Below are 14,871 nucleotides of genomic sequence, written 5' to 3'. Positions count from 1 at the left end.
ATGTGTAAAGTCATTGCGATCACTCGGCCTTAACGATTCCGACCTCCACCCAGTTGCGTGTGTCAATATATATATAAGCTTGAATGGACGTAAATTGCTACCAGCCATACACGGTAAAGAACTTGAAATTGTTGAATGTACACAAAGCTACTTTGTTCACCATATACAAGGGTTTGGTAAAAGACATCCAACCGATTCGTCTATTTCTAACTTGGAAATGTGTTGCTACATTGATACATGTAGATTTCAGTTATTAGGAAGGCTCTGTAATCACAACTGCAACTCAATAACAAAAGATCTATTTTGTCCTCACATTTCTACCAACGCTATTGTCAATATTACCCGTCCAGTAAGCATATGCAGCATCCTTCTATATACTGATAGTGGTTCATTCCCAACTTAATCGGCTTGGCGAGCTCTTGTAATCAGACGTCTATCAGAGAATGAACAATACATTTGGAGAGAGAGACAGGCACAGAGACCAGATCTTTCACGCAACCATAAAATTCATAAACGGTTACAAATGAATGTTCTTTCTAATGTAATGTATCTCTGTCCACATTTAAGACAACCCCAGCAACTTTGTATTAAAATCGGATCAAGAGCAAAAGTGTCGAAGGAATGTAACCATTGTAATAGACATTGCTATGACTATGATTGCCATATTATTTTGCACTGTGTGATAAACTTGATGTTGATGTATATGTGAAAATAGATATGCTTGATGACGATGATATGCTTTCATTCTTCCTCGGTGCAGATGTTCATGACCTGACTGCCGAAACTCATTATGATACTTGTCAAAGCATCATACTGTCTTTCTGCCACTTTATATGGAATTTGAAGAAATACCTTATGTATAGCTACAAGACACTTATACCTTACTGCTCACAAAATGTACATTGTAAATTGTTTATTCAGAGCACTGTATAACATAATTTCGTTGTATATGGTCAAGTAATTTCATTGATACATTGTAAATAATGTATTTGCCTATGTAAAATCTTCGGATTTAACTCTGGGGGCAAATAAAGAAATTCATTCATTCATTCCAGACAGTTTGACATGGTGCAACAGTACTTTGAGAGTTAAAACACGAGTGTCATTGTACAAGTATATTGCACTAGTTGTACCACTGTTACAAGTATATTGCACTAATTGTACCACTTTTATAAGTATATTGCACTACTTGTACCACTGTTACAAGTGTTTTGAACTACTTGTACCACTGTTACAAGTATATTGCACTAGTTGTTACACTGTTACAAGTATTTTGCACTACTTGTACCACTGTTACAAGTATATTGCACTAGTTGTTACACTGTTACAAATGTATTGCACTACATGTACCACTGTTATAAGTATATTGCACTAGCTGTACCACTGTTACAAGTGTATGACACTAGTTGTACCCCTGTTACAAGTGTATTGCGCTAGTTGTACCACTGTTACAAGTATATTGCACTAATTGTACCACTGTTACAAGTATATTGCACTAGTTGTTACACTGTTACAAGTATATTGCACTAATTGTACCACTTTTATAAGTATATTGCACTACTTGTACCACTGTTACAAGTGTTTTGCACTACTTGTACCACTGTTACAAGTATATTGCACTAGTTGTTACACTGTTACAAGTATATTGCACTACTTGTACCACTGTTACAAGTATATTGCACTAGTTGTTACACTGTTACAAGTGTATTGCACTACTTGTACCACTGTTACAAGTATATTGCACAAGTTGTTACACTGTAACAAGTATAATGCACTAGTTGTTACACTGTTACAAGTGTATGGAACTAGTTGTACCACTGTTACAAGTATATTGCACTAGTTGGTACACTGTTACAAGAAAATTGCACTACTTGTACCACTGTTAAAAGTATATTGCACTAGTTGTTACACTGTTACAAGTGTATTGCACTACTTGTACCACTGTTACAAGTATATTGCACTAGTTGTTACACTGTTACAAGTATAATGCACTAGTTTTTATAATGTGACAAGTATATTGCACTACTTGTACCACTGTTACAAGTATATTGCACTAGTTGTTACACTGTTACAAGTATATTGCACTACTTGTACCACTGTTACAAGTATATTGCACTAGTTGTTACACTGTTACAAGTGTATTGCACTACTTGTACCACTGTTACAAGTGTATTGCACTACTTGTACCACTGTTACAAGTATATTGCGCTAGTTGTACCACTGTTACAAGTGTATTGCACTACTTGTACCACTGTTATAAGTATATTGCACTAGTTGTTACACTGTTACAAGTGTATTGCACTACATGTACCACTGTTACAAGTAAATTGCACCAGCTGTACCACTGTTACAAGTGTATGACACTAGTTGTACCACTGTTACAAGTATATTGCGGTAGTTGTACCACTGTTACAAGTGTATTGCGCTAGTTGTACCACTGTTACAAATGTATTGCACTACTTGTACCACTGTTACAAGTATATTGCACTAGTTGTTACACTGTTACAAGTATATTGCACTAGTTGTTACACTGTTACAAAAGTATTGCACTACATGTACCACTGTTACAAGTATATTGCACTAGCTGTACCACTGTTACAAGTGTATGACACTAGTTGTACCACTGTTACAAGTGTATTGCGCTAGTTGTACCACTGTTACAAGTATATTGCACTACTTGTACCACTGTTACAAGTATTTTGCACTAGTTGTACCACTGTTACAGGTGTATTGCACTACTTGTACCACTGTTACAAGTATATTGCACTAGTTGTACCACTGTTACAAATGTATTGCACTACATGTACCACTGTTACAAGTATATTGCACTAGCTGTACCACTGTTACAAGTGTATGGCACTAGTTGTACCACTGTTACAAGTATATTGCACAAGTTGTACCACTGTTACAAGTATATTGCACTAGCTGTACCACTGTTACAAATGTATTGCACTACATGTACCACTGTTACAAGTATATTGCACTAGCTGTACGACTGTTACAAGTGTATGGCACTAGTTGTACCACTGTTACAAGTATATTGCACTAGTTGTACCACTGTTACAAGTATATGGCACTAGTTGTACCACTGTTACAAGTGTATTGCACTAGTTGTACCACTGTTACAAGTATATTGCACTAGTTGTACCACCGTTACAAGTATATTGCACAAGTGTTTGACATGCCGTCACCGATACTGCATGGACGTTTGTATCAGATTTAGATATCCGAGACCTTCCCATCACAGACCAGAATGGTCAATGGTGAAGGAGTCCACATGGCTGGATATTTATGAAGGTTAAACGTTTGTTTACAGTCTTGAAGACTTCACGTATAGTAGTATTTGACACTACCTGTTTATGTACATATTTAACTGAACATATATATATTTTCCATTTCTGCAAATATTGTAAATGAAAGACGACATTATATAAGGAAGTCATAATGAAAAGTTGTTGACCATGGACAAGGCATTACTGTCTGCGAGTATACTTGGCGATATAGTTTAAATACAACTCCGAGGTTTTGGTTGAACATGTAAAAGCCTTAGCTCGGGAAAATCCCAAAGGCTTTCAGCACTCGGTTTTAGAACCAAAACCTGCCTACCTAGTTTGCTATCCGCGTTCAGTAACTGTGTCTCGTGCAACAAAGCTATAGATTAGATGACACAGATTCCCTTAAATATTGTTCCTGGTATATATAAACAATGTTTATTACAATGAATTTGTAAATGTCACAATATATATACGCCATCAACTGTGCTATTAGACTACAAGTAATGCTAAGTCGGCTGTTTGAGCTAGTGTAAACTGAGCTGGCATTTTCGGCTGGTTAAATGTTGTTTTCTTGACTTTAAAAAAGGACTATTAAAAAAACCATCATGTGACATATATAATACTGTAATTAAAGTTGGAATATTTTCTCTTAGGTGAAATAGTGATTAGTCTACTTGATTCTACCACATGCTTTGAAAATACTTTCCGGACATGACAATAGATAGATCTTTATGTAGGCGAATAGAAGTCGAGCTGTACTGGTTAACTGTCTATAGTTGTTATTGTAACATGTACGGCTCGTATTGCGCATACCACATGCGCTGTCAGTTTAAGGTTGGACCGTCCTGATCAGCGCACCTATAGCTGTAGCTTGGTTAGTGAAGGGAAGATAAATTGAAAAAGATCGCCAATAGCTTCTGTGGTTGCAGGTATCACACGCCGGGAAGTATCAATTGATATTGATAGATTGAAGTTCGCTATGAAATTGATGCAGCCATGCTGATATATTGCCTCCACAATTAGCAATTTTACGCCGCTTTTAGCAATATTCCAGTAATATCATGGCGGGGGACACCAGAAATGGGCTTCACACATTGTACCCATGTCGGGAATCGAACTCGGGTCTTCGGCGTGACGAGCGAATGCTTTAACCACTAGGCTACCCGACCGCCCACATAGCTCTGGAATGACCGGGCTTCGCGAGTTATCTGAGTGAACAAATAAGTAATGGATGTGGACATAGCGACAGTAGGCTAGATGAGTGCTTAATATTGATAGCTGGCATGTTTATGTTTATACAGGAGGTTACCTTGTTCACATTCATAGCTCCAGCCCCTGTCTCTACACGTGTAGTTCACACCACACGGTCTGGACCCACAGACACCGGCAAGTCGCTGAAAAGAAGAGGAACAACATTCACAGACCTTGTCATACCTTCATTGTTTTGTTTTAGCTGCCGTTGGTAGAAATAAAATCTTTTCTTTAACGTTCTAAGTGATAGCGTGAATAATGTAGTCCAACCAGATAAACTGTATGTAAATGTGTTCTAACCTTTTAGTAATAACCTTCCTTTACACAAAGTCAAATTCGGGTAATGCATTATGTTTATGTTTTATTCATATCAAAAGTATACGTTCCATTACACATTTGACCATATTTAAGAAAAACGATTCCAGGTTTTTATTCCAGCTATATGACGGCGGTCAGTAAATAAAAGTCTGGATCAGACAATCCAGTAATTGAAATCATAAGCATCGATCCGCGCAATTGGGATACGATGACATTCATCAACCAAGTCAGCGAATCCGACCACAGGATCCCGTTAGTCGCCATTTACAGCAAGCATAGTCCCCTTTTACAGAAAGCATGGGTTGCTGAAGACCTATTCTAACCCGGATCTTCACGGATACCATGTTAGAATGATGAGATCTTCTTGGTTCACGTGATCTTGATAAAATGCAGTGTGAAATTAATTTCTCATCGGGAGAATAAATCCCTTACACCACGCCACAAACAAGACAGGCTGCAATTGATTTCTGAGATGGAGAATAAATCCCTTATACCCCGCTTCGAAGCACAAAGCCGCACACTTTCAATGAAAGTCACGTGACAAAGCACAAGTTAACCTCAGCTCGATCGAACAGATGTTTTCAACTAATTTTGAATTTATTCCAATTCTTATACAATGTCATATTATAAAATGTCGGTAAGATTAATCGTTGTGGCAGTATCACACGGGGTTGATGCGTCCCTCGGGAGCGACACGAATGATACTTCTACAACCTATATAATTTTCAATTTTATCATGATTATCATTTTTATCAATTGAATCATTATCATTACTTACCGATGGCATATGTGACGCGCTTGCATGGTTCCAACCAGGGGCAGCCACCATTCCAGAAGGAGCCGTTGTCGAGTTGTCGTAGTTGAGCTCGCATTGTCCCGCCTTGAAGTTCAAGCTGGCGCAGCGAGACTGCTGCAAACATGACGTCACACAGTCCTGTAGGGTGAGGGTCTGGAACACGATGTAGACTGACCCCACGAGTCTACTACCAGCCAGGATCCCGGGGGTGTTAACCCCTCGACTGCATGTCCCCGTGACTTGACCACACCCTGTCATCAGCTCCACAAGCAACATTGTTGTCAGAAAGCTTTTCATTTTGTAGTTCTTTTCAGATTAATAACGTTATACCATCTGTCAAGGTCGTCGATGTCCACTCACGCAGTTGTGACTATAAGTGTGTCTTGGGCAGGTCACTTCCTCACCTTCTTTAATAGAGGCCGCTGACTTTTCCACATGTATGTCTTGAAAGCTGAGTTTATCACAGTTTCCTTAAAACCAGTTCTTGTTCCATACACTAGTAGTTGTTACACCATCATTATGTTGAGACAATGATTAGTGTGAGAACCAGTTCTTGTTCAATACACTAGTAGTTGTTACACCATCACTATGTTGAGACAATGATTAGTGTGACAACCAGTTCTTGTTCCATACACAAGTAGTTGTGACACCATCACTATGTTGAGACAATGATTAGTGTGACAACCAGTTCTTGTTCCATACACAAGTAGTTGTGACACCATCACTATGTTGAGACAATGATTAGTGTGACAACCAGTTCTTGTTCCATACACTAGTAGTTGTTACACAATCACTATGTTGAGACAATGATGAGTGTGACAACCAGTTCTTGTTCTATACACAAGTAGTTGTTACACCATCACTATGTTGAGACAATGATTAGTGTGACAACCAGTTCTTGTTCAATACACTAGTAGTTGCTACACCATCACTATGTTGAGACAATGATTAGTGTGACAACCAGTTCTTGTTCCATACACTAGTAGTTGTTACACCATCACTATGTTGAGACAATGATTGGTGTGACAACCATTTCTTGTTCCATACACTAGTAGTTGTTACACCATCACTTTGTTGAGACAATGATTAGTGTGACAACCAGTTCTTGTTCCATACACTAGTAGTTGTTACACCATCACTATGTAGAGACAATGATTAGTGTGACAACCAGTTCTTGTTCCATACACTAGTAGTTGTTACACCATCACTATGTTGAGACAATGATTAGTGTGACAACCAGTTCTTGTTCCATACACTAGTAGTTGTTACACCATCACTATGTTGAGACAATGATTAGTTTGACAACATATCATTGAAGGAAACTGTCATTCAAAACATGTCCGTATTGCCTTCAATGCTCCGTGCATGGCTGAACCAGAGAGCGCTGAGTTGGTCTGCCTCGACCTTATTGATCGTCTTCTTTTTATCCATAGCAAACGTAAATTGCTTATGTATACAGTTGAATAATATTCTGAGTTCATGTCGGTAAACTGAGTATTGCTGTTCCGACATCAACGACAGAAGTTGGAAAGTGACAATAAAGACCACGAAACATTAAAAAGGGTCCGTAAAAAAACGAAAGATTTTAAGTTGTTGCTCGAGTGTTTTACCTGTCCTGACAAAAAACATAAGATGTATCTGAATACATGATCACAATCAACATCTTTCAAGTACCCACTTCATATAAGTCACACACCACCAACCACCACTCTTAACAAATGCACTTTCGTTAGAACAATTGTCTATGATCAGAAATGGGAAGAAAATAATTCTTTCTACATAAATATTTAATCTTCGAGTGAATCCTCCATAGATTAAGATGTTGTGTTTGGGGAAATTGTTCATACATCTCAATATTATCTTGGGGGAATTTTTAATACATTTAAATAGATGTCTTTGGGGGAATTCTTCATACACTTAGATATTGTCATTTCAGGAGTTCGTTCCAAATTTGACGCACCAGTGACAAAAATGACATCCCATGCAATTCCCTGTTTGACTTGTACCATATGTTTCCGTGGTTTTCTTCAGGTGAGCATATGACTTTTCCGTTGTACGTGTTCGTGACGGGTGCCATGGGTGGGGCAGGATAAGCTCATCCTTTTGCGAACACCTGGTATCATCACTGTTTGATAGTGATTCATAAACACGCTCATGATGTAGTCGGAATCGTACAATTTCTTATAAATATGGAAAGTGTTGTGTCGCTTTTATTTACACATTTAGAAATTGTCTTTGGGGGAATTCTTCACACATTTACATGTTGTCCTGGTTCATTCTGTTGTGATAGTGATTTACCTAACGCTCCAAAGTCACAATGTGCGTCAGCTGATCGCTCCAAGGGAAGTTCATCATGTCTTTCCTTATGAAAGTCTTATTCAGCCACATAAAAGCCACATAAAACAAATATGATTCCTAAGAGCAAACAGCAACATATACTCACACGCAAAAGAAACGCAAGTCGAGTATGCCGTATACATGTTATTTATTTTCAACAGTAAAGACAAGAAATACTACTAGATTGACAATAGACAAGATTGACAAACATTTGACTGAAGACAGTTAAATGGATTAAAAGGCAGATGACGTAATTGTTTTTTTCAAATGTTAAGGGCTTACACAGTTTCGGGTCAATACCCAAAATGCCTGGTGTGACCACCATTAGCATTGATCACTGCCACACATCTGTACATTGTGTAGATCAGACGATTTGTGAAGACCCTAGGGTTCCTCCTGCACACATCCAGAGCAGCTGTGCGTAGTTCATCGGCAGTTGTAGGGACTGGGCGCACATTGTGCAGACGCCTTTGAACCTTATCCCAAAATAAACAAATTATTTTAAAACAGTTTTAGGCTTACAGCCCCAAGAGGCAAAACGATGGATCAAAGAAGTTGCAGCAGCAATAAGTAACAGGGCATATGATAAATGCCAGTACAATCACACATGCCCAGAATGTGTCATTGCCGAATGGATTGAAGGAGGTACGTGATGCGTTCTTGAATCCGGCGTAATCTTGGATCTGACGGCAATACGGTGTTTTCAGAAAGGTGACGTCCACACTTGGCAAGTAGATACGATACAAGAGAGGTCGAAAAGGCATGGAATTGCACTCGTCTCAATCTAATGTAGGAACAGTCAGCCTTCGAGAAGCTGTCACCTAACGAAGCTTCTCGTAATATCACGATTGCTATGTTTGTTTACAAAAAAAACAAGGGCGGTAACTCTAAATCACACTCCAGGTGCATATTTTACGAGCGCATCAGTCATCTGCTGCCACTGACCAAATCTAGAAATAAACCCACAACGACCTTCACAGCATACTGATTTTGTAGAAATGATTTGTTCCGGAAAATACTAGAAAACCCTAATGTGGTCTCAGTATTTGCAAAAAATACATTGTTCACTGCATGACCTGAACATTTTTAGCAGTTCAAAGAAAGAACAGAGTATGCCCTGAAAGCAGTGACAGCATTATAATGTCTGTCTTCATTAAAAAAACCAGGACAAGTTTATTTTCTGATAAATGGGGAATCGATAAAAAACTATCGTTTTTTCGAAATGATGGTCGATGGTCAAGGAATGCAAATGGACAAATAACAATAAAATACTACATACGATACATTACATTACATTACATCAAATTACATTACATTACATTTTAATATATAAAAATAATGACGAAAGGGATCAAAACTGCTTAATTCTCTTTCGTCGCGAGTTGTTACAATTTGCCTCATCTGCCTCTCAATAGAAATGAAAAAAAAATTGAAACAAAATCGCTTTTTTTATTTCCTTAAACACAGTGGAGGTTGGAAGTGATCATGTTAAACTTCAACAAACACTGGAACTCGAATTATGACTGGAATCTGAAGGAGATGTTATTACAATTTACCGCACTTGGTATTACAATTTGCCGTAGTTTGTTACAACTCTCAAAGGGAAGATAGAAATTGAAACAAAATCGCTTTTGTGCCTTGATCGTGCCTATTGAAGTCCATTAACCGTCTTTCGTCATGCACTTAAACGTCAATATGAAGTGTAAAAAACGTCTTTTGTCATACACTTGGGTGTCCACATGTCGTCTACAAACAGTCTATGGTCACACACTTGACCCCCGTGAAGATCCGGGTAACAATAGGTCTTCAGCAACCCATGCCTGCCGTAAGAGGCGACAGTGCTTGTCGAAACTGGCGACTAATGCGATCGGGTGGTCAGGCTCGCTGACTTGGATGGATTGTCTGGTCCAGATTTATTATTTACAGACCGCCGTCATATAGCTGGAATATTGCTGAGTGCGACAAACAAACGCCCATAAGACATCTACTGCCATAAACTTGAGCGTCGAGATGGCGTCTATAAACCAGCTACTTTCATACTCTCGAGCCTTCATGATATGATGTCTATAAACCGTCTGTCGCCATACACTTGAGCGTCGAGATGGCGTCTATAAACCAGCTACTTTCATACTCTCGAGCCTTCATGATATGATGTCTATAAACCGTCTGTCGCCATACACTTGAGCGTCGAGATGGCGTCTATAAACCAGCTACTTTCATACTCTTGAGCCTTCATGATATGATGTCTATAAACCGTCTGTCGCCATACACTTGAGCGTCGAGATGGCGTCTATAAACCAGCTACTTTCATACTCTCGAGCCTTCATGATATGATGTCTAAAAATTGTCTGTCGCCATACACTTGAGCGTCGAGATGGCGTCTATAAACCAGCTACTTTCATACTCTCGAGCCTTCATGATATGATGTATATAAACCGTCTGTCGCCATACACTTGAGCGTCGAGATGGCGTCTATAAACCAGCTACTTTCATACTCTTGAGCCTTCATGATATGTCTATAAACCGTCTGTCGCCATACACTTGAGCCTCTATATGAAGTCTAAAAACCGTCTATCGTCATACGCTTGAGCGTTCATATGAAATCTAAAAACCGCCTATCGTCATACGCTTGAGCGTTCATATGATGTCTATAAACCGTCTATCGTCATCCAATTGAGCGTCCATATGAAGTCTGAAAAACCGTCTATCATCATACGCTTGATCGTCCATGTGAAGTCTAAAAACAGTTTATCGTCATACGCTTGAGCGTTCATATGATATCTATAAACCAGCTACTTTCATACGCTTGAGCGTTCATATGTTCTCTATAAACCGTCTATCGTCATCCAATTGAGCGTCCATATGAAGTCTAAAAACCGTCTATCGTCATACGCTTGAGCGTTCATATGATGTCTATAAACCGTCTATCATCATCCAATTGAGCGTCCATATGAAGTCTGAAAAACCGTCTATCATCATACGCTTGATCGTCCATGTGAAGTCTGAAAACAGTTTATCGTCATACGCTTGAGCGTTCATATGATGTCTATAAACTGTCTATCATCATACATTTTAACGTTCATCTTCATACACTTCACTTGAGCGTCCATATGATTTCCATAACCGTCTACTGAAAACTGTACTCAACAGAACGGGACACTACACTTCTCCCAGCGAACGCTGGGGTCAAGCGTATAACACCACGGCACCTCGGTGTAGGGGCTCACCCGACAGTAGTTGCTCTCGTCAACTAGGGCGAGGTCCCCGCGTGACATCCCCATGGGATAGTCTCGACGTTTGTGTGGGGTGTCAGTGTCCCACCTCTGACATGTCCGGCCGGTGTTGGTAATGTTCAGGGTTCCGAGATAGAGCGTCGATCTTGTGAAGCATAACTCCTCTGAAAAAAGCAGAGGAAGTTCATCATCATGTCCTAGCAAATCGACGCCTCCTCCATCTTAAATTGTAAAATCTGTTTTATGACACTCAAATGATACCGAGTGCGAAATCGGCTCCACCGGAAGCGCTTGTAAAATCCCCATCATCATCATGAAATGACCCCAGCGAGGAAATAAATCTTAATTGACATAAATTCACGAAATATCCCGATTATTGATAAACAAAAACAGCTTCATGTGTTCTTAAACTTAGAGGGGCGGTCGGGTAACCAAGTGGTTAAAGTGTTCGCCCGTCACGCCGAAGACCCGGGTTCGATTCCCGACATGGGTACACGTGAAGCCCATTTCTGGTGTCCCCCGCCGTGATATTGCTGGAATATTGCTCAAAGCGGCGTAAAACCATACCCACTCACTCACTTACTCTTAAACTTAGAAAGTGAAAACAAGCCGTTCCGGCGATAAGGCATATTACTTACAGTAATGAGAAACATTACAAACATTGCAAGTCCGCAGTGTTGTGCAATGTAGACCCTTACTCGGATTGTAACCACATGATCAAAACTCAATGATCATGTTTATCACTGGCAATATCTAAATTCTAAGACATCTAATATTGTTCATTTCAAAATATACACGCGGACGTCCTTCAAACAGAGTATTGAAATATAGGCTCACCTTGAGTATTTAACAACTTCAACATTTAGCTCTGGAGTGAGTGAGTAGGTCGTTTCTATATCATGTAGCTGATAGTGAGTGAGTGAGTATGGTTTTATGCCGCTTTTAGCAATATTCCAGTAATATCACGGCGGGGGACACCAGAAATGGGCTTCACACATTGTACCCATGTCGGGAATCGAAGTCGGGTCTTCGGCGTGACGAGCGAATGCTTTAACCACAAGGCTACCCGACCGCCCACATAGCTCTGGAATGACCGGGCTTCGCGAGTTATCTAAGTGAACAAATAAGTAATGGATGTGGACATAGCGACAGTAGGCTAGATGAGTGCTTAATATTGATAGCTGGCATGTTTATGTTTATACAGGAGGTTACCTTGTTCACATTCATAGCTCCAGCCCCTGTCTCTACACGTGTAGTTCACACCACACGGTCTGGACTCACAGACACCGGCAAGTCGCTGAAAAGAAGAGGAACAACATTCACAGACCTTGTCATACCTTCATTGTTTTGTTTTAGCTGCCGTTGGTAGAAATAAAATCTTTTCTTTAACGTTCTAAGTGATGGCGTGAATAATGTAGTCCAACCAGATAAACTGTATGTAAATGTGTTCTAACCTTTTAGTAATAACCTTCCTTTACACAAAGTCAAATTCGGGTAATGCATTATGTTTATGTTTTATTCATATCAAAAGTATACGTTCCATTACACATTTGACCATATTTAAGAAAAACAATTCCAGGTTTTTATTCCAGCTATATGACGGCGGTCAGTAAATAAAAGTCTGGATCAGACAATCCAGTAATTGAAATCATAAGCATCGATCCGCGCAATTGGGATACGATGACATTCATCAACCAAGTCAGCGAATCCGACCACAGGATCCCGTCAGTCGCCATTTACAGCAAGCATAGTCCCCTTTTACAGAAAGCATGGGTTGCTGAAGACCTATTCTAACCCGGATCTTCACGGATACCATGTTAGAATGATGAAATCTTCTTGGTTCACGCGATCTTGATAAAATGCTATGTATCCCGCCTTGGAGTGAAATTAATTTCTCATCGGGAGAATAAATCCCTTACACCACGCCACAAACAAGACAGGCTGCAGTTGATTTCTGAGAGGGAGAATAAATCCCTTATACCCCGCTTCGAAGCACTAAGCCGCACACTTTCAATGAAAGTCACGTGACAAAGCGCAAGTTAACCTCAGCTCGATCGAACAGCTGTTTTCAACTAATCTTGAATTTATTCCAATTCTTATACAATGTCATATTATAAAATGTCGGTAAGATTAATCGTTGTGGCAGTATCACACGGGGTTGATGCGTCCCTCGGGAGCGACACGAATGATACTTCTACAACCTATATAATTTTCAATTTTATCATGATTATCATTTTTATCATTTGAATCATTATCATTACTTACCGATGGCATATGTGACGCGCTTGCATGGTTCCAACCAGGGGCAGCCACCATTCCAGAAGGAGCCGTTGTCGAGTTGTCGTAGTTGAGCTCGCATTGTCCCGCCTTGAAGTTCAAGCTGGCGCAGCGAGACTGCTGCAAACATGACGTCACACAGTCCTGTAGGTTAAGGGTCTGGAGCACGAGGTAGACTGACCCCACGAGTCTACTACCAGCCAGGATCCCGGGGGTGTTAACCCCTCGACTGCATGTCCCCGTGACTTGACCACACCCTGTCATCAGCTCCACAAGCAACATTGTTGTCAGAAGGTTTTTCATTTTGTAGTTCTTTTCAGATTAATAACGTTATACCATCTGTCAAGGTCGTCGATGTCCACTCACGCAGTTGTGACTATAAGTGTGTCTTGGGCAGGTTTCTTCCTCACCCTCTTTAATAGAGGCCGCTGACTTTTCCACATGTATGTCTTGAAAGCTGAGTTTATTACAGTTTCCTTAAAACCAGTTCTTGTTACCATCCATACACTAGTAGTTGTTACACCATCACTATGTTGAGACAATGATTAGTGTGACAACCAGTTCTTGTTCCATACACTAGTAGTTGTTACACCATCACTATGTTGAGACAATGATTAGTGTGACAGCCAGTTCTTGTTCCATACACTAGTAGTTGTTACACCATCACAATGTTGAGACAATGATTAGTGTGACAACCAGTTCTTGTTCCATACACTAGTAGTTGTTACACCATCACTATGTTGAGACAATGATTAGTGTGACAACCAGTTCTTGTTCCATACACTAGTAGTTGTTACACCATCACTATGTTGAGACAATGATTAGTGTGACAACATATCATTGAAGGAAACTGTCATTCAAAACATGTCCGTATTGCCTTCAATGCTCTGTGCATGGCTGAACCAGAGAGCACCTGAGTTGGTCTGCCTCGACCTCATTGATCGTCTTTTTTTATCCATAGCAAACGTTAATTGCTCATGTATACAGTTGAATAATTTTCTGAGTTCATGGTGAGTATTGCTGTTCCGACATCAATGACAGAAGTTGGAATGTGACTATGAAAACCACGAAACATTAAAAAGGGTCCGTAAAAAAACGAAAGATTTTAAGTAGTTGCTCGAGTGTTTTCCTGACAAAAAACATAAGATGTATCTGAATACAGGATCACAATCAACATCTTTCAAGTCCCCTCTTCATATAAGTCACACACCACCAACCACCACTCTTAACAAATGCACTTTCTTTAGAACAATTGTCTATGATCAGATAAGGGAATAAAAGTCGAATTCTTTCTACATAAATATTTAATCTTCGAGTGAATCCTCCATAGATTAAGATGTTGTGTTTGGGGAAATTGTTCATACATCTCAATATTATCTTGGGG

At 39.7% G+C, this 14,871-nt stretch overlaps 1 protein-coding gene across 1 annotated transcript; it reads right to left on the bottom strand.

Annotated features, from left to right (window-relative positions):
• Window positions 1-11,068: 11,068 nt before the first annotated feature.
• LOC124137194 (plasminogen-like) lies at window positions 11,069-13,886 on the bottom strand. The gene is made up of 3 exons (XM_046503397.2): window positions 13,476-13,886; window positions 12,423-12,507; window positions 11,069-11,374 (listed from the first exon to the last, which is right to left on the bottom strand). Exons 1-3 carry the CDS (start codon window positions 13,788-13,790, stop codon window positions 11,121-11,123), a joined length of 654 nt encoding a protein of 217 aa, XP_046359353.2. The 5' UTR covers window positions 13,791-13,886; the 3' UTR covers window positions 11,069-11,120.
• Between the last annotated feature and the right edge of the window lie 985 nt (window positions 13,887-14,871).

The sequence above is a fragment of the Haliotis rufescens genome, unplaced genomic scaffold (genome assembly GCF_023055435.1).
Source record: "Haliotis rufescens isolate VD_foot unplaced genomic scaffold, xgHalRufe1.0.p SCAF_16, whole genome shotgun sequence".
Lineage (NCBI taxonomy): Eukaryota > Metazoa > Mollusca > Gastropoda > Lepetellida > Haliotidae > Haliotis > Haliotis rufescens.
Note: the sequence above shows the minus strand (reverse complement) of the source record. Positions and strands in the feature narration are given on the sequence as shown.